This window comes from Apodemus sylvaticus, chromosome 10 (assembly GCF_947179515.1).
Source record: "Apodemus sylvaticus chromosome 10, mApoSyl1.1, whole genome shotgun sequence".
NCBI classification, from domain to species: domain Eukaryota; kingdom Metazoa; phylum Chordata; class Mammalia; order Rodentia; family Muridae; genus Apodemus; species Apodemus sylvaticus.
The window spans coordinates 51,404,571-51,430,464 of NC_067481.1; the positions used below are offsets into that span (position 1 = coordinate 51,404,571).

Here is a 25,894-nt window from a genome sequence, read left to right on the forward strand (position 1 = left end):
GTTGTGCTGGACAGACTGGTGTAGACACAGTCGGGGTAGAGGTACTCAGAACCCCTGGCTGGATGTGAGCCCAGGCTGGAGGGTGTGCCTATGTGGCCTTCTCCACCCTCCAGCCACAAGCCTCATGTCTGTGGAAATGTCCCCAGATCCCTGGGACAAGCAGCCCTTCCCCCAACCATGCTTCCTGAGGCCGCTTCTGGTGTGCTCAACTGCCCCACAGCCAGAAGAGCTTGCTCCATAGTGGGAAGAGCGCTGGTGTCCTGTCCTGAAGAGACAGGGCTCAGGGACTGCTGTAGGCTCGCCGGCTCAGCTTGGCCCAGGCACCCCTCCCCAGCCTCCTCACAGGGATCTCAGCTGCTGGGCACGGCTGCGCATCCCCCAAGCAAGCACACGGAACTTCAGACAGGCTTGAAAGGAAAGCAAAACACCACAGCCATTCGTCCTCATTCTTTTTATTGGGGTTCACTCCTTGCCTCCTCAGCCCTCATATTCCAGCCAAGCTGGGCAGGCCAGGGAAGCTGGGACTGGGCCACAGGCAAGGAGCCAGGACTCATCAGGGTTACATCTCCACTTGAGGTAGCTGAGTAAGGTTCGGTGGCTAGAAGGGCTGGTCTGGTGTGACTCCCTCAGGAAGGAGCACCGCCCCGTGGGGGTGACGTTGTATGGGGACCATGTGTCCCTGCCTGGGAGTGGCGGTGTGTTCAGATGGCTGTGGCTGCAGCACCCAAGCTGTTCCAACCCACAGAGGGGGGTGGAGGGTTGTATGTGTAGGGGGTGTGCACATGGGGGTTCGTGTATCCCTGTGTGGCACAAGAACACTACACGCTTGCTGTGGGTGTTTGAGACCCTGCTTGGTGCCTGCACCTGCCAGTTGGTGCTGACCCAAGGCTGATTGGGAGCTTAAGAATCAGAAAGATCTAGGATAGCAATTCTTAAGCCTCGATTACAAAGTGGCCTGTGCTTCTAGTTCAGGAGGAGGTGGGGTGTGTATCAGGCATCCGAGTTGCTGATAAGCCTCCCGGGGAATTCCCTTGGACCTTCCTACAGTGAAACCATCCATCCGTTGCTATCCAGTATAGTATAGCAGTCACAGGCCAAAAGTGTCCCCATAACTAGTTCAACCCAGCCATCTTTTTGTTATATTTTAATTAATTTAAGCACAAACCGACACATCTGGCTAGTGGCTGCCATGTGGAAGGGCCCAAACCCAGGCAGGTGAGGCTGTGGGCCAGACAGTGACAGCCTAAGCCATAAGCACAAAGCTAGGGTATAGGTGTGTGAACAGCCCAGCCACATGGACCCAGGGTGGCTAAAACTGGAGGGGGCATCCCTCGGGAGGGGAAGTGTGGGACTGGACCCAGAGCTCTGAATTCCAATGTCTTGCCTGTCTCCACTCTGAACCAGAGGGCAACTGGTATCTGCCTTGCAGGGAAGCTTCTGGGAATGGCCTCTGCCCTGGCTCAAAGCCACCAGCCCTTGCCGGAAGCCACACACGGAGTCAAGTCTGGAACTCAAGACTAAGGTCAGGAGGTCCTCATGTTCTCCTGCAGGCCCAGAGTGGAGCTGGTGGCCGCAGGGTCACGTTCACCCTGTGTATGCAAAGTGGGAAAGCAAGTCAGGCCCCGGAAGCACTGCCCTGCAGCACCCAGCCCTGCAGCACCCAGCCCCGCAGCACCCAGCCCTGCAGCAAGGAAGCCTGCAGCACCAAGCCCTGCCGGACAGCGCCCGCCAACACAAGGTCAAGCTTTGGGTCTCTGAAGGGATCTGCTCAAGAAGTTGAAGTTCACTTACCTCCCCGGGCCCCATGTCCTCCGCGTACTTGAACTTCTTCTGCTTGTAGTAGTGCCTCTTAGGCAGGATGTGGAGCAATAAGAGATCACAAAGAACTGTGGCCTGAGGGCAGAGAGGGACAGGGATGGAGAATGGGAATCTGAGGCAGATACAGACCTTCCATGTCCTACAGTGGTTCCCACTGGCTGTGGTCCTGCCTGAACCCTGCCACTCTAGACCCTAGTTTCCTGAAGACAGGAAAAGGTGCTGCAAGCCCCTCCTGGGACCCAGACAGCCCATCCCACCTCGCTCCTGCCTTAACTCTGAGCCTCAGTTTCCCCAGGCACACCGTCGGTCTAGATTGGGAAAGCAGCTGCTGTCTCATTCATGAAAGGTAGCTATAGTCACGTTTTGGGTTCTTCTACTGAATGAAGAAGAGGAGCAGCCAAACTCCAGACAGCAAGCATGCACCTCCAGTACTTACCACTCCAAAGATGCCAATCCCAGAGCCAATGGTAGTCATAGTAGGGATGATGTCAAACTTCCCAGCCTGGTAGGGCAAGGCCCAGGGGAGAGCCAGGTCAATAGAAGGGGCCCAGCTCGAAAAGGTGAAGCCCTCCTCCCACAATTCCACACTGTTCCCACTACCAGTGGCCCAGGGCTACAGCTCTCCTCAGAGCCAGCTCCAGGTCATGGTATGATGAGAGCTTTGACCCTAACCCTGCTCCCCTAGACCCAAGGAGAATGTAGAAGAGCCACAGCAGTGGTTCAAAGCCTGGCCAGGGTCATCACCCATGTCCACGGTCATTAAAAGCAGATCTCTGGACACACCCATCCCATCATACCATTCATAACGATAACATCTCACATCATTTCATATCACCCATAGCAACAGACATCCAGAGCAGGAAGGAGCCTTGGCAGCCTCCCCTCACATGGGACATTCACCTTGCCGTCCACAAGGATATCAAAGCGAATCCCAAACACCTTGAAGAGGTGACGGCGGTTTGTCCCGTTCTGCACAAAGTGCCTGGCAAATCTGTGTCGGGGGAGGGGGTGACAGACAGGAAGCAGGAGATGGTGACAAAAACACATTGGACACCTGAGCATTAGGAAGGGACCCTGCAGCATTGATCAAGGAGAGTGGCTAGCCTCTGACCAGGAGAGTTGAAGTCAACACTTTCTTGACTCCCACCAAACAGAACCCCAAGGGGTAGAGACCCAGGCCCAGGGACTCAAGCATTTAAGGTTTTGTTTCCTGCTGGCTTCCTGTTTGACAGCTCACACAGGATTGGAGGCCATCTAGGGTCCTCTGGTTCCCTCTGGGAACATTTGTCAACCCATGTCATTCCAGAAACAGGTTGGGGCTTGTCAGGTACCTGAAGTTAAAGCCCGGAGACAGGTTCTTCTCCCCATACAGTCCGTGGAACTGGTAGATGGGTTTGCAGTGTCTCACATGCCAGTCCAGGTCACACTCCCAGTCGATGGTGATGCCAACCACCCCGCCCTGCCACGGACACAGGCACTTAAGATCTGGCCTTCAGGATTCTAAAACTCCTGTCTAGACTGGCAAGATGGCTTCATGAGTTTAAAAGAGGAAAAAACAAACCAGACATCCAGGCAGTGGTGGTGCACACCTTTAGTCCCAGCACTTGGGAGGCAGAGGCAGCGGGATCTCTGAGTTCAAGGCCAGCCTGGTCTACAGAGTGAGTTCCAGGACAGCCAGGCCCACAGAGAAACCCTGTCTCGAAAACACAAAACAAAAACCAACAACAAAAACAACCAGCAACAACAAACCCTGACTTACAGATGGTGCCTGTACTCTCCTTGAAACATTGTTTTACCCTGTTAATTCTGTGTGTAGAGACACACACATTGTGAGCATTATGACTGTGGAGGTCAGAGGATGATTTGCAAGGGTGGGCTTCCATCTTCTACCTTGTGGGACCAGGGGTTAAATTCAAATTGTTAGGCTTTCAACCAAGCACTATCCTTTTGGCTACCTTGTTCCCCACCTGTACCATCTCAGAGAGGAGATTCTGTATTTGAGAAGGAACACTGAGGTCTGTCACCATCTCTGCTCTCCCCTCCCACCACTGAGCGATCATTTCTAGAATACATCGTTTTCCCCACCACAGGGCTTTTGTATCTGCTCTTCTTTCACAAATCTGGCCTTTTCTCATTATTTGGCCATTTATCGTGAATGCTTCCCTGACCACCGCTTCAGTTTAAAATATGTCCCTCTTTCCTAAACAAAACTCTCATTTGCTTTTAAGTCATTTGTCTGATTTTGGTTTTAGTTGCTTTGGTGGGTTGACTGGTTTCTGTTCATTTTCATTTTATTCATGTATGTATCTGTGTGGATGGCTGTCATGTGTGTGGGTGCCCTCGGAGTCCAGAAGAGGTCAGTGGGTTCCCTGAAGCTGAAGTGATAGGTAGGTTGTGAGCCACCTGATAAGGGTGCTTGGTCTCTGGAAGAACAGTGTGAGCTTTTAACTACCGAGCCATCTCTCAGTTTCTTAGTTTTTTTGAGACTGGGTTTTACTGTGTTTCCAAGGCTGGCCTTGAACTCGTGATCCTCCTGCTTCTGCCTCCTGTGTGCTAGAACACCTGGCTTGTCCTGTGTATTCTGTGTGATTACTTATTGACGGGGCTCTCCTCTAAGACTGTCAGGTCCAAGGGGACAGAGCCATCTGTCACTCATCACTGTTTCTCAGTTCCTGGCTCAGATCACAGTGCTGTGGGAGACAAAGCAGGCAGCCTTTGAACTAGAACAGCCCTGTGAAGTCTGAGCAGAAAACACTTCAGAAAGTAAAGGGAGGCGAGGAGCAGGGCAGGTGGGTGGAGAGGTGATTAGAGAAGTGGGCAGGGAGCTGAGCCATTCAGCAGGGAGGCAGGAACACAGATCCAGAGCTCTGGGTGGGTGAGGGCAGGTGTGGGTTCTAGAAACAGGCAGACTGTGAAGCCAACAGCCCCAGGGGGTCAGGCAGACTGATGCTTGAACATGCACAGTTAGCCACTGCCTGGCTGCTTCCTTCTCCACGTGCTTCTTGAAAGCAAACATCTGCAGACCTCTGCCATACACAAGTGTCGTAAGTGGGGTGTGTTGGTGAGCACTGTGAGGCCCATTCTTAGCAGAAAAGATAACTAAGAACTATACTGGCTGTGGTGACACACACCGGTACTCTTCACTGAGAAGGCAGATGCAGGAGGATTAGGAGTTTGAGGCCAGCCTAGGCTCCCTACATAGGGAGACCCTGATCTAAAACAACAAAAAGGAAAGAAGAGAAAGAGGAAGGGAGGGAGAAAGGGAGGGAAGAGGGAGGAAGGAAGGAAGGGAGGGAAGGAGGGAGGGAGGGACAGAGGGAGGAAGAAAAGAAGGAAAGAAGGAAGGAAGGGAGGGAGGGAGGGAGGGAAAGGAGCAAGGAAGGAAGGGAAAAGGAAGGAAGGAACCATCAAACATCCAGGTGATGACGTTGTCTGCCCACATCTCTTCATTCTTAGCACTTCCTCCTCCTTGGCATGTTCACACCAGGAGGACCTGCACAGAACCCTCAGGAGATCTGGCACTAGGGGACAGTTGCATGCACACACTTGGGCTGTGCAGGGAGAGGCAGAATGGGGCTGGCAGCTGCATTGTGACACCCAGCTGTACCCTCCCCCTGGTCCCACTCCGTCCCATCCATACCTTCTCAGCAAGGCTGCGGAAGTCCTGGCCTGACTCCTGCACCACATAGCCAAGCCTGAAGACTGGGCACAGTGGGTGCAGAATCTTGTGATAGAGGCATTTCTTCATGTAGGTCCCGTTCACCTCCTCCACCAGGTTGCGCCTGTGTGGAGGGCATGGGTAGCAGCCATGGGCCAGCGGGGAGGGGGCTCACTTCACTCAGCAGTAGGCGCCCTCAAGAACTCCACAGAGTGTCCCTCCTCCAGAGAAGTCTGCTCTCCAGGAGGCAGGCCAACACTGCTGCCCCCAGGATGCGAGCAGAACAGAGCAGAGCAGCTGGGGGAGGGGGCGGGGGAGGGAAGGAGGGAGGGAGACAGTGCGCTGAGAGCGAGCGGCTGCAGCTGTGTCAAGCCACCTGCATCTCTGCCCTCCTTTCCCACGAACCTGTTGACCTTGAAACGTGGAAAGCTGATGCTGTTTTTGATGAAGAGGGTGAAGTTCTCAGCCTCATGAAGAAGAGCAGGGCTGGGGGAGACAACACTGACTCAGTGCCCTTCCCCAAGAGTATTTATATGCCCAGGAGAGCTTGGCAGGGAGCAGGGAGCACAGGGAGCAGGGAGCATGGGGAGCAGGGAGCAGGAGGAGCAGGGGGAGCAGGGAGCACAGGGCTTCTGCAGAGAGTGCACTGATGTGTAGTGGGGTTGGAGTGGCCATGCTGCAGATGGGACAGGGGCTTATAGGCTCCTAGACCAGGGAGACTCTTGGGCATGGGCCACATGGATAAGCTAAGGGGTGGGATCAGAAGTATAAGGACCCCATTCTTGCCAGATCTAGATGGCAAGAATGCCATCTGTGGGCCCGAACCCTGTCTCTAGCTCCCTTGAAGAAGAAGACATCAGTTACCTTGGGATCTTGTCATCCACCTCTACAGGACACCAGCCGAAGATCTCACACGTCTTCACGGTGCCATTGAAGGGCACACAGTTGCCCGTGCGAATACCTGTAGGGAGACAGGAACCCCTGGGTTCCCACCCCGTTCTGGGCTTCTAGGTGAAAGCCAGGATGAGAGCGGCATAGACACTCTGCATGGAGAACAGCTTGGTGGGGTGCGGGGTACAGAGAGAGGCAGGCACAGGCAAGGTGGCTGTGGAGGTGACAGGAAGGGGCTGGTCTTACCTTGGGCTTTCCTCTCTGCTTTTCCTGGAGTGCAACCACTGTCATCTTGGCATATGCCACCTTCTGGGTTCTGGGGGATGGGAGAGCTGCTGGCCCCCGACCCTGTGGTGGGGTCCTGAGGAGGACCCTCTCGACCCCCAGGGCCACAGTGTAGACATGGAGTAAAATCTTACATCCCATAGGAGACCCCTGCTCACAGCTTCCTTCTCCCACATTTATCCTACATCTCTGCCCAGCTGACAAGTGCCAGTGTCCACTGGCAGGGGAGGTTGGGATGGAGAGACCCAGTGCCCAACAATGGCACCATCAGGGTCCGAGGGTTATTTTATATGACTCTCTGTCAAACATTACATCATAACCCCAATCTGAAAACTCATCCCACATTACCACCAAGGCCCACGGGGATTCCATTATTTTATTTCCCCTGTGGGTCCAGAAGGGTGGGGTCCTCACCTCTGCACAATGGCCTTGAACCTGCTGAGGCGTCACGATGAAATTGGTCATAACTACAAAGGAGCTGTCTCCCTGGAAGTGAAGGGCCAAGCGGTGATGGAGTGAATTGGTAAAACACTGCCCCAGAGAGCGCCACCTAACACCCAGCAGACACCACATCCCAGGATGTCATGGCGAACTCTCACAGTAAGGGAGGCTGAGGCCCAGAGAGCAGGAAGCTGGACTGGTCCCTCAGAGAGCCAGGGCTTATGGGAGGAAGGACAGTACCACTTACGTGTGCTGGGAAGACATAGTCAGCCACATCCCAGACCTGGGGTCCCAGGCCCTGGAGCTGGGTCACAGCGAGACCTTTGAGCTTCACTGACACACTGCTGATAAGGCCACTTGAGGTCTGGTATCCTTTTTCATAGACAAACACCCACCTGCCGAGGGCCAGGGGAAATGGGAGTTAGGGTTCTGCACACTGTTAGACAGGACATCCAAGGACGCGAGTAGCTAGTCTCTTTGGTTTGCAAGTAGTTTCCCATGCTGGAGCCAAGACAGCCTTGCCTGCTGCCCCCTGCTGGCCAGGGCATAATTTTCCACTACCTCATCTCGGCCAAGGAGGAGACCAATTCATGCAGCTCCCAACTGACTGACTCTCCTACTCCTTCTCCAAGTGCTGTTTGCCAGGGCCAGCGGGCCAGCTCTTGACCCCCATCCTCCTTCCCAACAGTCTGTTTCTTTCCACAGGACTTCTAGCAAAGTCTGAGGACTTCCCAGGTGACTGGCTTTGCCTCCTAGCACTGCCCCTCAGTGCCATGAAGTGTGGAGTAGATTCTCTATCTTCCTCATCTATAACACTAGAACTAGTCTGTTAAGTGAATTAATGAAAAGACGTTGCTTAGGATACTAACCGGCACTAGCAAAAGCCGTGAGTTGCCATTACTACATTACTATTTAGAAAGAGAGGAAGAGAACGGGGCGGGGGGGGGGGGGAAGGGGTAGGTGAAGCCAGGGCATGGGCCTAGAGACCGTACCCCCCACCTTGCAGCATCCGGCCCCCTCCCCCAAGGTGTTGTGACTGGTTCACATTTACCCAAGGAGGTTCAGTGGGACTGACCTCAGTCTCAGGGATGGGCACATGACCACGGCTTGCCAATCAATGTCCCACCCTTCTGGCAGAAATAATGAGTCTAACTGTCATTAGAGGAGTGTCAGTAGCAAAGCCAGATTTCTTTCCCCCCCCCCCCCCACCGAGGTTTACTAGGAAAAATTTACTAGGATCAACTTCCTACGTATGGATGGCTAAGCAGGGTGCCAGGGAGACCCCAACACTAATGGCAGCCGTTTTTGCCACCTCCATGCAAGAGCCTGAGGATGGAAGCAGAAGACGGAGAGGACCAGACTCTTGACCTTGCTGCTGGAGCCCTGGGGAGAAAACCCAGTTTCTGGACTTTCCTACAACAAAAGCCAATGAAGTCTCTTCCATTGTCTGAACTAGCTTAGGTTTCATTTCTGTTGCTTATACTGGAAATTTTGAATCTCTATCTGAGGATTTTGTATTGTCTATCTGAGGATACCTCTTCCTTTAGAAGAGACTGTAGCTTTAGGATGCGGTGCCCACTGGAACCTGCACCCATAGTCCACTGCAGGGGGAACTGTAGGAGTGCATGCTCTGCTCCCTCCGTCTTTTACCTGGACAAAGAGCTCAGCCTCATCTCCTCTGGGGACAGGATTCTCCGAGGCTTAGTCCCAGAGTCACTGTCATTTCCCGGCCCTGGGCTCCAGGGAAGCAGCTGGTCTTGCTACTTTAATCCCCTCCTGTCTAGAAGCCTAAGTGTGGTCACTGCTGCCCCCTGCAGGCCCCAAATAGCAACAGGCGAATCCCAACAAAGGTCTAGGTTCGTAAGAGGCTGCCTGCCAGGTTGCCCTGCGGGAAGGCAACCCCTTCAGGAAGAAAGGTTCCTCTCTGCAGTCAGACCTCCGCTCTGCACCCCAGTTTAAAGGGGCTGCTGCACATTCTAAGCCCTCCTAGAGAAGCTCCTGGTCTCCCCTTCACATCTCCATCCTCAGAACCCCAGTTTCGCTCTTTGCCTCAAAGCAACACATTACACAATGGGTGGAGAATCTGAAGTCTGAGGATGCCCCACTCCCGAGAGGTCAAACAGGAGCAGACCCAGACTGGAGGCCTCCCACCCAGGGTTGCGCACACTGGTGTGGGTGTGTCTCCCAGGAGCTCCTCTCCTGCCCCAGCTATGGGCTGGGACCAATTACCCAGTTTCTGGGCTGTGTCTGCCTGCTGGTCTTCGGGGGTCAAAAGGAAATGTCAAATCTGGCATTTGTGACCTCAGTTCTGATAATAATAGCTTTGGCATGCCAGCAATAGGCCTGTCATTCCAAAGCTATGTCTTTTTAAAAGATTTTATTTTTAACTCGTGTGTGTGTGTGTGTGTGTGTGTGCGTGTGCGCATGTGTGTGTGGTTGTGTGTGGTTGAACACGTAAGTACAGATGACCATGAAGACTAAGACAAGGCATTGAACCCCGTGAAGCCAGAATTGCAGATGAGTGTGAGCTGCCCGCCTGAAGTAGGTGCTGGGAACTGAACTCAGATGCTCTGCAGAAACAGTGCACACCCTTAACCGCTGAGCCAGCTCCTCCAAAGCCTTGGCCTGGCCTGGCCTTACAGTTACCACACTGGAAAAAAATCATCAAAGAGGCCTGAGGTCAAAGACACTGCGGGTCTTCAGAAGCCCCTCTCCTTCCAGGAATGACCCCTGCCAGTCTGCCCAGCTCTCCTGGGGCTCCCTTCTCAAAAGTTCCCTGGGAAGAAGACACACAGGGAAGTGGTCCATCCGTGTACTAGTCATGCCAGATGTACGGCTTCAGGCAAGAGGCTAAACTAAAGCTCTCTGAGCCCCCAACCTTCTCAAGAAAATAGAGGATGCCCTCCCTCGAAGGCACTGCCCACTGGGCAAATCCTTAACGAGGCTGTATACTCAGGCCGGGCCCACAAAGATGAAAATATGCTGGTAGTTGCTTGGAGAGGGTCCTATGAGTTCCTTTCAAGTAAATTAGCAAAGTACTTGGGGCACTGTAGCCGCATACAAATGAAGCTCTCTCCTCAGATCCTCCACATTCCCAGTGCCTCCATTCTCAGTCCAGGGAAGAGTTCTGGGACACAGGGACACCTGCCTCAAGATCTACCCCCCACCTCTGGGCTCTGCCCCCACATCTCAGCCCCACTCATCTAGTTAGTCATTCAACAAACATGTATGTATCAAGCCCATCTTCTGGGCCAGGCACTGTTCTTGACACTAAAACCACAGAAGTGAGCAAAACCCAAGAGTGTGCCCTCAAGAAGTCTGTACAGATGTCTGCATCTCTGGGTGCTTTGGTATCACAGCTTGATTGCATCTGGAGTCACCTAGCAGACACACCTCAGGGCCTGTCCACAGAGGATGAACAGAGTGGGCAAGTCAATTCAGAGTGAGCAGTACCTTCTAACAGGCCCAGAAGTAAAGAAGTCAGAGAAAAAGCAATGTTGCCTGTCTGCCTTCATTTCTTCCTAGAGTGTGTGCTATTGGTGCAGCTGACACCCTCTGCTAACACCAGGCCCTACCTTCTTTGGTCTTCCAATGTGAGCCAAGAATTAGTGGCTCTCCAGGAATCGTCCAGGCCTCCAGCGCCATATTGGGACTCCTGAAGTATCCAGTTTCATAGACTGATCCCCTCCTGGGCTCTCAGCCTCAGCACACCTGGCCCATGTCTATTGTGTAAGTCCATCTAGTGGCTCCTCTTCTGTGCTACACATACATTCTGTCAGTGTTGTTTCTGTAGAGGACCTTTGCCAGAACAGATCTGGGTTCTGAGGAATGGGTCCATTGCTCAGATAAGGCTGACCATGTACAACTTAGGCCTTTGAAACTGCTCTGTGGAAGAGTTTGGAGCTGTGGGCTAGAGAAGCCCTTGGATGCTGTAAGCAGAGCTTAATAGGGCATTATGGTGGGAATTTAGAAGACAAGGATGCTAAGAGAAATGCAGCCAGTGGGGACCAAGATCATGAGGTCTCATGGGGGGCGGGATACAAGCTCTGCTGGGAACTAGGCCATCTGGGTCGTTCCTGTAATATACTGGCAAAGAACTTGACCTCATTCTGTCTCTGTCCTGAGAACTTGGACAAGGCTGAATCCAAAAGCAATAAGCTAACTGTTTTTGGAGAGGAAGTTGGCTTTGTTGTTTGGGCCAGTTGAAATAAAGTTTCAAACATCCCTGCTTGGCCTCAAACCCGCTGTGTAGTTGAGGATGACCTTGAACTCCTGCCTCCACCTGCCCTGCAGAGTACTGGGACCACGGGGATGCACCTCCACCCACCTTTATGTGTACTGGGGATGGAATCCAGGGCTTCTCGCATGCTATGCAGATACTATCTCAACCGAGCTACATCCCCATGGAGGACGGTTTAACATAGCTGGAAATGCCTACCCTGAATGTGGGCAACACCACACTGTGAGCTGAATATGAAGGGGGAAAGCAGGCCAGCCTTCTCCCTGCATCTTGACTGAGGGCTGAGGAAACTGGCCATCCAGTTCCTGCCACCACAGCCAGAGCTACTGCCACCAAGCCTTCACCATCATGATAGACTGTATCCTCAAACCATGAGCCAAAACAAACCCCTTCCGCCTTCAGCTGCTCTTGTCAGGAGCTTTGTCTCGGCTACAAGAGAGGTGATTAATATACCTGGGGACTCACATCCACCTTCCACACCACACAGACATCTCACAGGCATCTCTGATGCAACAGGGCTGTTTGGAAAACAGCTCTCTGAAGTTGCTCACGTTTTTAAATATGGGATTTCACTTGACTTGTATTGTATACCTTATAGGAAAAAAATATCCACCCAAGCACTGGTCTCCAAATACTCAGAGCAGCATTGCTTATAGGAGCCAAAAAGTGGAAACAGCCTAAAATGTCCAACCTCAGATACTCTAATAAACAAGACATGATGAATCAACACAAGGAATATTATTTAGCCATAAAAAGCGTTGGGTTACTGGTTTATGTCACAACCAAGAAAAAGAAGCCAGATACAAAAAGGCACATGGCATGTGGTTCTATTTATAGGAAATGCCCAGAATAGGCAAGCAGTGAGGAGAAGGTGTGTGTGTGTGTGTGTGTGTGTGTGTGTGATATTTTTGAGTGACAGAAATGTAATTACAAGTGGGAATTATACAACCTTGTGAAAAATAAAAACAACATACTTGTGAGCTTTTGTTTGATTTGAGACAGTGTCATCTGGTACTCCAAACTGGCCTGGAACTCACCATGTAGCCCAGGCTAACCTTGAATTCATGATACTCTGGATACTGAGTGCTGGGATACCACCATGCCTGATTGGGTTAGAATTGTGTGTGTGTGTGTGGGGGGTGTATCTGTGTGTCTGTCTGTGTGTATCTGTGTGTCTGTGTGTGTGTTTATGAAAACTAAGGAATAACTCAGTGGTCAGGGAGTACAATTAGCATGCCCAAGACGCTGGGTTTAATTCCTAACATCAAATAAATGAAAGGTAAGTTAATTAAAAGAGGGGGTTGGAGATATGACTCAGCAGTTAAGAGCACTGGCTGCTCTTCTAGAGGTCCTGAGTTCAATTCCCAGCAACCACATGAAAGCTCACAGCTGTTTGTAACTCCAAGATCTGTCATAGACATACATGCGGGCAAAACACTAATACATAATACTAATACATAAATAAAAAAATAAAAAGAATTACTTTCAGGGTCTGGAGAGATGGCTCAATGGTTAAATGCACTCTCTGACTCTCTTCCAGAAGTCTGGAGTTCAATTCCCAGCAACCATCTGGGGGCTCACAATCATCTGTAATAGGATCTGATGCCCTCTTCTGGTGTGTCTGAAGACAGCAAGAGTGTACTCATATATTTATATATTATTATATATATATAATAATTCTTTAAAAAATAATGACCTTCTTAGAAAGGGTGGATATTATGGTATTTGAAGTCAGTCTCACGCAAGTTTCAGTAACCAAACAAAGCATTCAACTGGAGCCAGACATGGTGGTAGCACATACCTTTACTCCTAGCACTTGGGAGACAGAGACAGGTGGATATCTGTGAGTTTGAAGCCAGAACCCAGTGAGTTCCAGAAGAGCCAGGGCTATGTAGAGAGACCCTGTCTCAAAAATCAAACAAACACAAAATACAACTGGCCCTTTTTGGTTTTGGACTGTGTTTCATTATGTAACCCTGGCTGCCTTAGAGTCTTAGAACTCTCTGTGAAGATCAATCTTGCCTCAAACTCACGGAGATCCACCTTCTTCTACCTGACTGGGGCTAATATGTGTACTTCCATTCCTGGCCCGTCTGGCCCACTTAAACCCACCTAACAAAGTTTGTACTCCATGTCTCCTCTGCTTTCCAGCAGGAGGGGCTAGACCAGTCTGTCTCACAGCCCAATCCCTCCAACTGGAGCACTCCACCTGTGACATCACCTTAATCCAGGTCCGCAGAGGCCCACCTTCCAGAGCTTCTTCCCCCGTTGCCTTAAATGTACAGGAAGAACATGACCAGTAGAGACCAAGGCCTAAACTTTCCGTCTCTGAGCCTGTTCCAGATCTTGGCATCTCAGCCTCTTGTCTGCCTGCCTGCCTGCCTGCCTGCCTGCGTCAAAGGCCACTTTCATCGGAACTATGTTCTGGGGCTGGACTTTGTGTCTCTCTCCACCTCCATGCTGCCGGTCTCCAATGTGGGCTTCACCGTGTCTGGCGCCCAGAGACTGACTCTTTTGTCCCCGAGCCCCCGACTTCCCTGCAGCACCCACAGGACCAGACAAACATCTAGGAAAGAGGAGGATCCTTATAGCAAGGTCTTTTCCCTTCACAAGGAAGAGCTTGGCTTGAGATGCCAAGGCTCCGGAGTTTTACCTGCAGGAGTAAGTGTAGTATCAGGCAGTGGCCAGATGAGGGCGACAGAGACAGTAGGTGCCATAGCTGGAGCTAGTAACTGCCCGGTGGGCAGGGAAGCCTGGGTTTGAGGACCTGAAGACCTTGCCTTTGGCTCCGCTGTGTGAACTGGGCATTTCAGTGAGACTGGTTGCATCCCTCACCTCTGATATCCCCGCCCTCACACCAACAAGAGCTACATCCATTTGAAACTGATAAACCAGAAGAAAGGAAAGAGGGATGGAGTGAAGTTCCTGTCACGGAGGTATGGATCACGGCTAAGGGGCTGTCCCTTCTGTTCCGACACTGTGACAGCCAGGCACTGCTCATAGCCACAGTTCTGAAAACGCAGTAGAGAGGCCCTGGGGCCTGAGTAGGAACAACCATTTTGATCTCCTCAAGTGAGAAACAGGCTCAGCTTGAGTAGTGACTTCTCCTTCCTGGAGGAACTAGAAAATAATTAATGATGGACGTTTATGTTCCTTTTGAGCTCAGCAAGTGGCTATTGGTGCCCATCAGAAAGTTTCATAGAAACCGTGCGGGGGCGGGAAGTGAGGAGGCAGAGCCCAGGGCTGATTTGCCTTGTGACCTAGAAATTCCAGGGCTCCTCCCTGGGCCTGTTTTCCTCCTAAGTTTGATTGACCAAATTGACTTGGTTGTGACCAAGAGGGAGACAGAGTCTGAGTGCAGTCGAAGGGACCTGGCCTTGGCTGCATCTGACCAGCTCTGAATCTTAGGGACCAGTGAACAGAAGAAAGGCTGTTCTGGGGGCCTAGGTTAGCACCGAGAGGTTAGCGCCTCATGAGTAGCTCTTTGGGCCCTCTTAGTCCCAGTCCCCCCAGTGGGAATGTGTAGAGCCTCAGAACCACACAGCACAGTCATGCAGAGGTGCTGGGTGTTCTCAGGTTCCCACTAGGACGCACCCAACCCTTTTAGTGACCCTAGGGCCTCTGAGGGGCTCTTTTTAGCATGACTGTGAGTAAACACGATGCCCCTGACATGTGACACTTCTGGTACCCAGCTACCTCAGACCCAGGGCAGACAGAGACACAGCCATATATATGCCTACACATCCAACATAGGTACATAAAGCCATTGGTACATGGCTAAACATATTGGACATAGGCAGGACACAGGTTTAGTCACATAACATCATGTTAGCCCACACAGCACACACGCAAATGCAAGATCCTGCCTGGCCTGTTAGCTTTCAGAATAACCAGATTGAACTTTAAAATATAGCCTTTGTGTGGTTCCCAGGCTAGCCAGATGGCTGAGGGAGGCTGTGCTGCCACAACCCTGTGCCAGAGAAGGAGATGCCACACTTGGGGATGAAGACTACATCCTGCTCCGTGCCTCCATCAAGATGCTAAGTGTTGAGAATCCAACTGTCTTTCAGTTCCCAGGGGCATGGATAGCTCAGGTTGTCCTTCGTTCAGACTGGAGAGACGGGAGCAGAGCCTCTCTACTGGCGACTGAAATGGGGTGTTGCTTTATCTCAGTTGCGTGTGGAAAGCTGGAGGTGAGAAGGGCTCTTGCAGGTAGTACCTCTCAGTCGCTAGAAAGGGCCATTTACAATGTCACTTCCTCAGGACCCACAATCCTTGGTCACCATGCACCCAGAGTAGTGTGTCCTATCCTGCATTGGTGTTTCCATCTTGACAGTGGGTTAGCATGGCCTATTTCTTCTTAAGGCATGGAGGCTCACCAGGAGAACTTCCCAGTGCTTAGAGAGATGAGGGGTTCCTCAGTACCCCAGAGCTCTGAGGACTGGCACATGCAGAAGACTGGTACCCAAAGGTGGTAGGAGGGGGACTTAGACTCACCCGATGACGTAGACCAGAACCACCAACTGGATCAGACGGAAAATGACTCCCACCTTCTTGTTTCGTACCAGCACCATCCGGGGGGTGTCATACTCAAAGAAGAAGGCTGACAGCTCATCCTGCAGCCGCCGGGCCATGGTGGGCCAGAAGGGGCTCAGAGATGAGCCCCCAGCACGGCCTCTGTGGTCAAGGGCAGGCAAGCATCTGTATCTACAATGAGAGCAGTGCAGTGACTGGGGGCTTCCCCGCCCCTTAAGAACAGAGCAAGCCCGGTGGGGCCAGAGTTGGAAGTTCGTTGGTGGGGTCTGGGTTGGGAAGAAAAACCCAGGGTGATCAGAACAGCTTTTGGCTGCTGGCAGGCAGTGGAGTACCGGCCAGTGGTGCCCGTGAAATAAATTCCCAAAGATAGGCAGAGGCGGAGCCAGTGAGGCCAACAGGCCCAGCCCCACTACCCTTCTAGGCTCCGCCTGGGCCCTGCTGGGCCTCCGGAAACAGGAGCTGCTGTCCGGAAACCACCATGGCCACCAGCCACAGGGCCAGAGATAAAGCTACTGGCTACCCCCACTCCAGGAACCTGACAGGACAGAACTGGAGGGTCTGGCCAGGACTTGGGATGAAATCCCTCAGGGTGCTACTTCTATCCCCACCTCGACAGTCTCAGAGTAGACAGCTCAGTCTTGGGGACCGTAGGGAGATGCACAGAGTAGACAGCTCGGTCCTGGGGACCTGTAGGGAGATGGGCAGAACTGGACGTCAAGTCCTGTCGCCTAGAGTTGCCCTTGGGCACTCCCTGTTCGCCAGTCCCTTCAGATCCAAGCCTGGCACATACCCATTAACTTCAGCCTCAGGCTGGCGTCTCTCTGTGCAGCCTTGCTCTCCCTCTGTTGACCTGCCTGACTGTACTCCTGACACCGCTCCCGCTGTCCTTGCCCCCAGAACAGACAGGGAGGTAGACATCTAGACGAGACTAGGGTCACCTATCCCTGGGGAGTTCTGAGATCCAGCCGGGAGAGCCTAATATTAGACAGTTGTGTCATTTGTTGAAGGCGTGGGGACATTGTCTGGCTTCTCTAAGACTGCTTCTTGTAAAGTGGGACAATGTAACACCTTCCCCACAGAGTGAAGAAGCCCTTGGGGGATGGTCCCCAGGACAGAGAACTAGAATATACTGTTCAAGTTGGGGTTCAGGTCCAGTAAAACCCTTGCCTTCTGCAATAGTAACCCAGACCCCTATGCTCAGCATAGGGGTTCCAAGAATCTGATCAGGTTAGCTCACACTGTACACCTAGGGTCAGAGGGGAGCAATCTCACCCTGGCCTACTGGAAGAACCAGCCTGAAGTACAAGTCTCCTCAGTAGCCTTCACTGCCCTGTGCCCCAGGCCAAGCCGCCCCACGCTGAGTGCTGATAAGGAATCTTCTTCCTCATGAACAGGGAGCAAATGGCCTGGGCAGGGCACCGAGCCCTTGTGCAAACTGGGCTGCTTTCTGGATGTCCCCTCCCAGGACCAGTCCCAACCTCTCGGATAGAACACACACACACACACACACACACACACTGACATTCCAGTAGGAACTGTCTGACGCCACTGTCCAGGGTGGTGGGAACCACATCCTTCACTTTTCTCCCTAAGGAGCCAGCGCTTCAACTCCATGACCTTGTTTTGACCCCAAACAAAAGAGCATGTCCCTGTCCCAGCCGACTTCATGTCCAGCTGTTGGAGTAGGAGGCCCAGGGATGAACCGTCTGTGATAGGAGCGGGTGGGCACTAAGACTGAGCCATCTCTGTGCCCTCCCGGATGATGCTCACACCATATTCTAGAGAGGGACCAGCTCTGATTGAGGGGAAGAGAAAGGAAGAGGAAGGCAGCCATTGTCCAGTAAGCCACGCCATGCTCTCCCACACTCCTCCTCTTCCTCCCCCCACTTCACCTCCTCCCTTCCCTCCTTTCACTTTTCCTCATCCTCCCCCTTCTGACTCCTTCCCCAAAAGGCCAGGTTTACAGCTAGATGGGTAGCCCCTCAGCCCAGCCCTCAGGCAGAGAGTGCCACCTGAAGGCACTGAAAGACCCAAGCGGAGACCAAAGGCACAGTTCCCTTTTCTTGATAATAACCCCACCGGGCGGTGGTGGCGCACGCCTGTAATCCCAGCACTCTGGGAGGCAGAGGCAGGCGGATTTCTGAGTTCGAGGCCAGCCTGGTCTACAGAGTGAGTTCCAGGACAGCCAGGGCTATACAGAGAAACCCTGTCTCAGAAAAAACCAAATCCAAAAAAACCAAAAAAAAAAAAAAAAAAGATAATAACCCTGGAGAAGCAAGCCGACCACGTGAGACTACAGGGTGGTGCATCGCTGCAAGCATGAGGAGCCAAGTTTGGATCCCCAGCACTGACGTGGGCTCAGCAGCATCCGTAACCCAGAGCTGGATGGGCAGAGCTACGCGGATCCCTGGAGCTCATGGGCCAGCCAAACTCAAGTGCGCTCTAGGTTCAATGAAAAACACTTGTTTCAAAAAAAAAAAAAAAAAGTCGGGAGCCATTGGTGAGGAAGACATCTGATGTTGACCTGCAGCCTCCATACATACACACACCCCTCCATATGCACACCCCTCCAGATGTGCAAGCAATACACACACACACACACACACACACACACACACAGGATAAATCTCCCTCGCACTGGTTCACTCTAAGCACAGACATCTTGTGGGTGGCCCTATCTTATGGCTTTGTTAGTACAGGTGGAGAGAACACATGTCAGAACTCCACACGATGGAGTTCAGCAGCCTTTTCTTTACTATGGCTCTGTAAAGTGGATGCTAGAATGCCCATTATACAGATGCAGAAACCAAGGCTCTGGAAGTTGAACACCTGGTCAAAGGTCATGGAACAAGAAGTTCTTGAGTTTGCTTGTGCTGGAAGAGAGGCTCCCCAAAGTCTAAGGGCTTGGCCAAGGTCCCACCCGAAGACTCCAACACTGGAGATCTGCCAGGCCTGCCTTATAAGCCCAAAGGCCGGGTGGCCAGCTCCTGTTCTGGGCCGGGCCTTGTAGGGAGACATGGCCCTGCTGCCAACGACTCGGCCCCAGGACAGCCTCCCCTACTTGGCTAAATTTAGCGGTTGTGTGGGTATGGAGGGGGTCAGTGCCCATCCTGGAGCCACTGCCCAGGCCCAGAGGGCAGCCTGAGCCCTCAACAGGGTGAGTGGCATCGATTCCAGCTTGTTTCCTCACCACTCAGGGTCCCTGGCAGTCGACTCCCACACTGTGTGGGCCTGCCCTGGTGTCCTCCCAGCCGCCCCTCCAATGCTGCTGGAACAAAGCTCTTGACCTAATAGTCAAGGGGAGGTCTGTGGAGAAGGCTGGGGACCAGCCATGGCCCCAGGCCTGGCTTCTCCCCATTGCCTGAAGTTTCCAGACCTCTTCCCTCCCGGGGTGGGCCATGACCAGGCTGGCGCCTATCCTTCAGTGCCCAAGGCATCATGGTCTGCTAGTCCACCTCCATTCTTGGTGTATCTTTCTCCGCAGACCTTTTCTGTCCAGTCACAAGGGGCTTCTGGCTGACATAGGTTCCTTTCTCCAATGCTAATGGCTCACTGAAGAGGCTTGTCTCTCAGTCAGTTCGCAAGGTTGCCAGCCCTCTGCCATGGGCAGCACAGGTTCACTTAACTGTTTCTATGGTGCTTTCTTATTTATTTATGATATAGTCTCATGCTTCCCAGGCCGACCATGCAGTGGGGAGTGACCTTGAACTTTGGATCCTTCTGCCTCCATTTTGCTGGGTGCACTGGCTGGGTTTGTGTGTCAACCTGACACAAGCTGGAGTTGTCACAGAGACAGGAGCTTCAGGTGAGGAAATGCCTCCGTGAGATCCAGCTGTGGGGCATTTTCTCAATTAGTGATCAAGGAGGGAGGGCCCCTTGTGGGTGGTGCCATCTCTGGGCTGGTAGTCTTGGGTTCTATAAGAGAGCAGGCTGAGCAAACCAGGGGAAGCAAGCCAGTAAGGAACATCCCTCCATGGCCTCTGCATCAGCTCCTGCTTCCTGACCTGCTTGAGTTCCACTCCTGACTTCCTTTGGTGATGAACTGCAACGTGGAAGTATAAGCTAAATAAACCCTTTCTTCCCCGACTTGCTTCTTGGTCATGATGTTTGCAGGAACAGAAACCCTGACTAAGACACTGGGATTATGACAAGTACCACGATGTCCAGTTTATACAGAGCTGGAGATCGAGCCCCAGGTGTTGCACATGCCAGGCAAGCTGGGCCTCGAGCTCCTTTCTTTTAAATCCAACTACGTTCAAGCGGAATTCACCTTTTAAACTCCCACTTTTGACAGTTCGATGAATTCTGACAAATACATGTGCTGCTTTCTGGCCCACTTTTCTAGAAGGGTTCTTCCTGACCCCTCACACTTTGGGTTTTCTAGATAGGGTCTCTCAGTTCTGGAACTCACCCTATAGACCTAGCTAGCCTCACACTCAGAGATCTGCCACCTCTGCTGGGATTAAAGGCCTGGGCCATCACACCTAGTTCCTCCTGCCTCTTTGCAGTCACTCTTTCCCCAGTACCTAGGCCCTAGCAATCACTGATCTGCTGTCATTTATATTTATCCTGCCTTTTGTGGAACTCCAGGGAGGTGCAAGCACACAGGATGAGCTCTACTGGTATCTGGATTCTTTCAACGAACACGATGATTTCTTTCTTTGAGACAGAAGGGTAGCCCAGGATGGCCCAGACCTTTGCTGCAACTCTCCTGCCCCAACCTCTTTAGTGCACTGCCATGGTTGACTTATGATGATTTGAAGCTGTCTATGTAGCTGTATGTGTTGATAATTTACACTTCTTTGTTGCTAAAGATTTTCTGTCCTACAAAGATATCACGGGTGGTTCATCCATCTGAAGATGACTGCATAGCTGGGTGGTGGCGGTGGCGGCGCACGCCTGTAATCCCAGCACTCTGGGAGGCAGAGGCAGGCAGATTTCTGAGTTCGAGGCCAGCCTGGACTACAGAGTGAGTTCCAGGACAGCCAGGGCTACACAGAGAAACTCTGTCTCAAAACAAAACAAAACAAAACAAACAAAAGAAGAGAAAAGAAAAGAAAAGAAAAAAGAAAAGAAAAAGATGACTGCACTGCAGTCCTGTAACGGGCAACAGCCTGTTGGTTGCCAGAATTCCATTCTTTGGGATCAGGTCTCAGGATGCCCGTGTTCCTTTCTTGCTTCTGCCTTCCATTTTGATCATCTATGTCTCACAACACAGCCCCAGTCTGCCCCCTCCCCTTGCAGAGGGGGCCCAGAGTGCACAGCATCTCGGCTCCCAGGAAAGCGAGGAGACCCAGGGCATCTTGGCAGCTGCCACCTTGGAGGCAGAAAGGAGTATGCCAGGATTGCCTGGGAATTCCCTCCTGGGTGAGGTGAGGAAACCTCTCTGTTTACCTTGGCTGCTTTGCCTTGGGCTGGGGATCCACGCTGTGTTCTGGACAGAGATTTGGGCAGGGCCCGGTCGGGGTGGAGGCAAAATGGACCAGGCCACCATGCCCCAGAAGTTGCTGGGGAAGCTGGGGCCACACACCTCTTCTGCAAGTTCCCTTAGGTTTAAGACTATCTCATCTCTGCAACCTATCATTATGATGAAAGCCAGAGAGATTGGCCCGTAGGCTCCTCATTGGTCAGTCCATGCTGTCTGCGCTCATGTCATAGGGCTCATTTAAGACCCTAGGAGTGCAGGGTTTATATTTGAGAGAACTTAGAGATAGCTTGTGACCATTCTACTGGAAAAATAAATCCTTGGGAGTTCCTCAGGATCTCCTCTGTCACAATTAGCTTCATGGATGCACGACTTAGGTAACATACCAGAAAATTCCTGTACTTGGCACTGGAATTCTGGTTTTTTTCCTTCCCACAACCCTATGGCCTTAAAGTGCTCTGCCGCTAATTTCTATTCCTGCCTAGTAACACCTTGGGCCGTTTTGTCTGTTTTATGCTACAAGCTAGAGCCCAGCCCACCTCAGTGACTAAGTTTGGGGGCTCCAGGTCTTCATTTTGCAATGGGCTTTGCAGATGATATAGTCAGTCCTGCCCCCTTCCCTGAGTTTCAGGGCCTGGGTATCCACATCTCCATCCCAGAACAGCTAGGTAGAAGATTAGATGCTAAACCTTCACAGCGAGCCTTCTCTTCTGAGATACAGCTAGTCCCTTCCCACGGCTATCTCCCAGGACCACCTGAGGAGGCTGGCTTATATGAGGCACCATCACAGAGATATGCCTGGGTGGCAGGAGCTGAGGAAAATCTTAGGGAAGGGGTAGAAACCTTTGAGGTGGGCACAGGACTGGAAATGGGATAGATTGCTGGGGTTAAGGGGATAGAAATATAGCAAGAGGGAAACCTTAGTGAGGATCACAGGCACCAACTACAGCATGGCCAGCAGGTATTTTCCAGGGACTCTGAGGGACAAGTGGGTCCTGGGATACAGGCTCCAGGCTTGGCTCTGTCTCATCTTACCCCCAGCTCCTTTCCTCTGCAATGACATGTTAATCATACAACATGTGATTAAACTACTGAGCACTGCTCTTAAGCTGCCAACAGTGGAGCAGTAGCAGCTGTTCCAATAGGTGCAGGCTCACCCCGCTTCTCCTATTGCGGTGTGGTTCCGGTCTTAAGAGTCTAACCCAGTGTTCCTCAAAGCTCCATCTTTGAGTAAGAGATGGACTTGGCTTTGGGATAGGATCCCAGACTTTTAACTTTGCTAGTTCCAGGTATGCAGTCCTGCCCCCCTCCCCCACCCCGGTAGCCACAGCACGAGGGGCCCACTGGGTTCAGAAAAGACACTACCAGCTCCAATCCCCCAGACATACGCCTTTATTTCTCCACCAGAAACCATCAGCAAGTGGGCACAGGGCTATGCTCCTTCCAAGCAATCCCTCCAAACTCTATTTCTCTCTGAGGTGCCTCCAGAGCCTGCAGAGGGGAGGGAGGGCATGCAGGGGAGTGGGCAGCCAAACATGGAGTTCATCTATCTGTAAGGTAGGCTGAGGGGGGTTTTGTTATGGAGGGGGGGTCAGGACAGTGCTGTGAGTCTTGATTTACATATAAAATAATCATATTGTACGCACTCAAGGAAGAGCTAAGCCACGCTGACAGGTGCTCACTCCGTTTCCTGTGACATTTAGCTAACTTTTGTCAAAGGAGCAACAGCAGAATTAAGAGGATAAAAAGAGACCCCAAAGAACAGCCGTACAGGTTCATCATAGACGCCCCCACGAGATGCTTTCTTTCAGTGGGAAGGCAGGGGAGGAAGTCCCTTGTGCAGTCACTTCTCTGGTGACATCTCTCTGACACAAAAATGTTTGCTAGGAAGAGAGGGGCAAAGAGTAATGCCAGGGGTCCAGGAGATTTAGAATCACCCAGCCCTGCAGCAAGTGACATGGTGTCACACCAGGCTGGGTGGCAGGAGAAGCTGACATGGGACCCAGGGATGCCTGGAGTCTCAGGCGTCGGGGACATGGACAGTAAAGTTAGGACACCCCCAAGTCAACCTGAGCAAGTGAGCCTCGAGGTGGGATAGCTCTGAGGCAGGCAGCGCAGGCTGACTCCTGGGAGGGGCGGCCTCGTCCAGGCCTGCCCCGCTTCTTATGTTCCTGTCTGCGCTCCCTCAACCCCCTGGGCCGGCACATATATAAACAGACGCAGGAGAGGACTTGGTAGAAGCTGAGACAAGTGGAAGAGGCTGCCCCTCCTCGTGCTCACAGCTGGACCCAGATGGTCCCCTCGGACTCCTCCTACCCACAGCTGACCAGGCTCCAGACCCAAACCAAGCAAGAGGTCAGAGTCAGTAAGAAGGCCCCTGTGAGTCCTCCATCAGGGCAGAGGCAAACGCCCGTATCCAAGCAGGGGAAAGGTTGCAGAGCTGAGGGGAATGTGTGGTGGCCCCGCAGTCAGCGCTGGCTTCTTAGCTTCCTTCCTGGACTCAACTTCTGAGCCAGAGCAGTAGGGAGGGACAGAAATGGGAGACAGGAACCTGGGACCAGATCTAGAGGTGGCCGTTCCTGTTTCGGGACTGTTATGTTCAGCAGGGTCCAGGAGACAGGTGGTTGAGTGAGAGGGCAGGGGTGGGAACAGGACAAATGCCTGGATGCTATTGTCTGAGGGCCGCACTGGAGACGCCGCTCTGCTCCCAGGATTTACTTCAGGTCCTTTTTTTCTGGAGAAAGAAAACACACACACACACACACACACACACACACACACACACACGAGAAATCATATTAAGACAAGGAGTGAGATATTCTAGATTGCTTCCTTCAGCTCCTGTTTCAGTCTCTTACCCTCCCCCACCTTTTAGGGTCTAGAACCTTCTACTAATGGTCTATCTCTAGCCTCAGTGGCACTCCTGAGCCACAGCACCCAGGAATCCAGCGGCTCTGTGTCCCTTCAACTCTCCTATTTCTGTTTGGGGAATGCCACCCCCATCACTGTTACATTCATAAGCAGGGGGTCCTCCATGCTTCCTCCCCATCCCACATGTGGTCTGATTCCAACTGAACACACTCAAGCTGGCCTTCACCTTCGCCGCCCACAGGGGCTGAGGACCCACCTCGGTCTGGTCCGTCTTGCTATCCTCCTCCCTCCTGATGCTGGCATCTTACAAACCCCCTCCGTCGGGCCCTACCACCCTTCCCATGGCTCCCATGTCCTTAAGTGAATTCTGGATCCACCCTGCACCTTGTACTCTCCCAGATCCACCCCTCTCTGCTTCTCCATCCCGGCCTACAGTCCTGACAGCCACTCAGTCACACCTGCAGAGCGCCAAGTGGAGAGAGAGAGGACCCCTAGTCCCAGAGCTGACCCTGCATCCACAACTCTCCCCAGGACACATCCTCATAAATCAGAGAAACCACAGGCGTCCGGCCTCAGTAAAACTTCCCTAAAAGGCCACTGAGCTGGCTTGGGAACGTAAAGGGTCCCCTCTCTCACCCCCGCCCTGTCCAGCTTTAGGAGGCCCAAGGGATTTCGGCCGCCTGCCGGCCCAAGGCAGAGCTGTCTGGACTTCCAGCTAACACATCACTCCCCAGGGGCAGGCACAGGTGCCCGGCCCAGGTCCTCCCTGAAGACCTGTGCTCACTCCCTTTCAAATTAAACTTCTCCAGGATGATGGTGGTCACATTTCGGGTCAAGAAGGTTGGTAAGGGTGTGGCTTGGGGCCAATTCACCCTGGGTTGGGATCTGGTTTCTTCCTCAGGCCTCATAATCTCTTCAGCTTCTATTCCAGTGTCACCATCAGTCTCTTTCCAGTTCCACCCGCCCCCCAACACACCCCATGATTACACACCTTTTGTGGTCCCCACTCCCTGAGAATAACTGGGACCTTGTCTTGGCATTTTGGGATTTCAGTGTCCTTTGGGCTTCTCCTAACAGATACCAGCCGGATTATAGATACCTCAGCCTCTACCCTACGTACGTAATCTACTTTAATCTAGAATCTTCTATCTCCTAGTAATTTCCCTTAGCACCAATGGGGCAGCCCTCTAATCCGTCCCCCTCTAAGCATCCCCCCCCTCCTATTAAGCCCAGGAATCCAGTGTGGGTTTGTATCCCAGACACAGGGCTCCCCCAAGGGAATAAGAAATTTTAGCCATGGGGACAAATTTTTCATTTTTAAATTTCCTCAAGAAAATGTGCTGATCTCCTTGGTTGCTGTGGTCACCAGGGATGAGGGCTGTCTCTCAAGGAAGACACAACATCCTCCAGATGCCTCTGGGGGCCATGCTTCGAGAGGGAGTTTGTGTGGGGCCTGAGTGTGGAGGGAGGGGTTTCCTGGGGGACTCTCCTGTGCTGTCTGGCCAGAGATGAAACTCTGCTGCTCAAATGTCATATCCACTTCTTCCAGGCCTCTCCCGGGGTCCACCAGTGGTGAGCCCAAAAGAGCCATATATGGAGGGAGCCGAATGACCCTGTTCAGCTGCCCTCAGCCCCGTTCATGGGCTCTGTGAGTCTAGCCACTCTCTGTTCAGACCTCTCCAGAGAAGAGGGAGAGGCTCATTGGGGCCTTTCTTAAAAAGACCATTTT

General features: G+C 52.4%; 2 protein-coding genes across 2 annotated transcripts in view; both read right to left on the reverse strand.

The window, feature by feature from the left end:
- Window positions 1–436: 436 nt before the first annotated feature.
- On the reverse strand, window positions 437–16,229 carry P2rx1 (purinergic receptor P2X 1). The gene is made up of 12 exons (XM_052196041.1): window positions 15,831–16,229; window positions 7,341–7,488; window positions 7,067–7,138; window positions 6,614–6,683; window positions 6,341–6,437; window positions 5,882–5,962; window positions 5,459–5,600; window positions 3,150–3,277; window positions 2,719–2,809; window positions 2,255–2,320; window positions 1,792–1,893; window positions 437–1,589 (listed from the first exon to the last, which is right to left on the reverse strand). Exons 1-12 carry the CDS (start codon window positions 15,965–15,967, stop codon window positions 1,524–1,526), a joined length of 1,200 nt encoding a protein of 399 aa, XP_052052001.1. The 5' UTR covers window positions 15,968–16,229; the 3' UTR covers window positions 437–1,523.
- A 6,434-nt stretch (window positions 16,230–22,663) lies between these two features.
- The window catches only part of Atp2a3 (ATPase sarcoplasmic/endoplasmic reticulum Ca2+ transporting 3), a 31,041-nt gene continuing 27,810 nt past the window's right edge, over window positions 22,664–25,894 (reverse strand). The window contains exon 21 of the mRNA XM_052197650.1: window positions 22,664–24,028. Within this exon, the coding sequence (XP_052053610.1) occupies window positions 24,009–24,028 (20 nt within the window). The 3' untranslated portion in view covers window positions 22,664–24,008. The remainder of the gene's footprint in view (window positions 24,029–25,894) is intronic.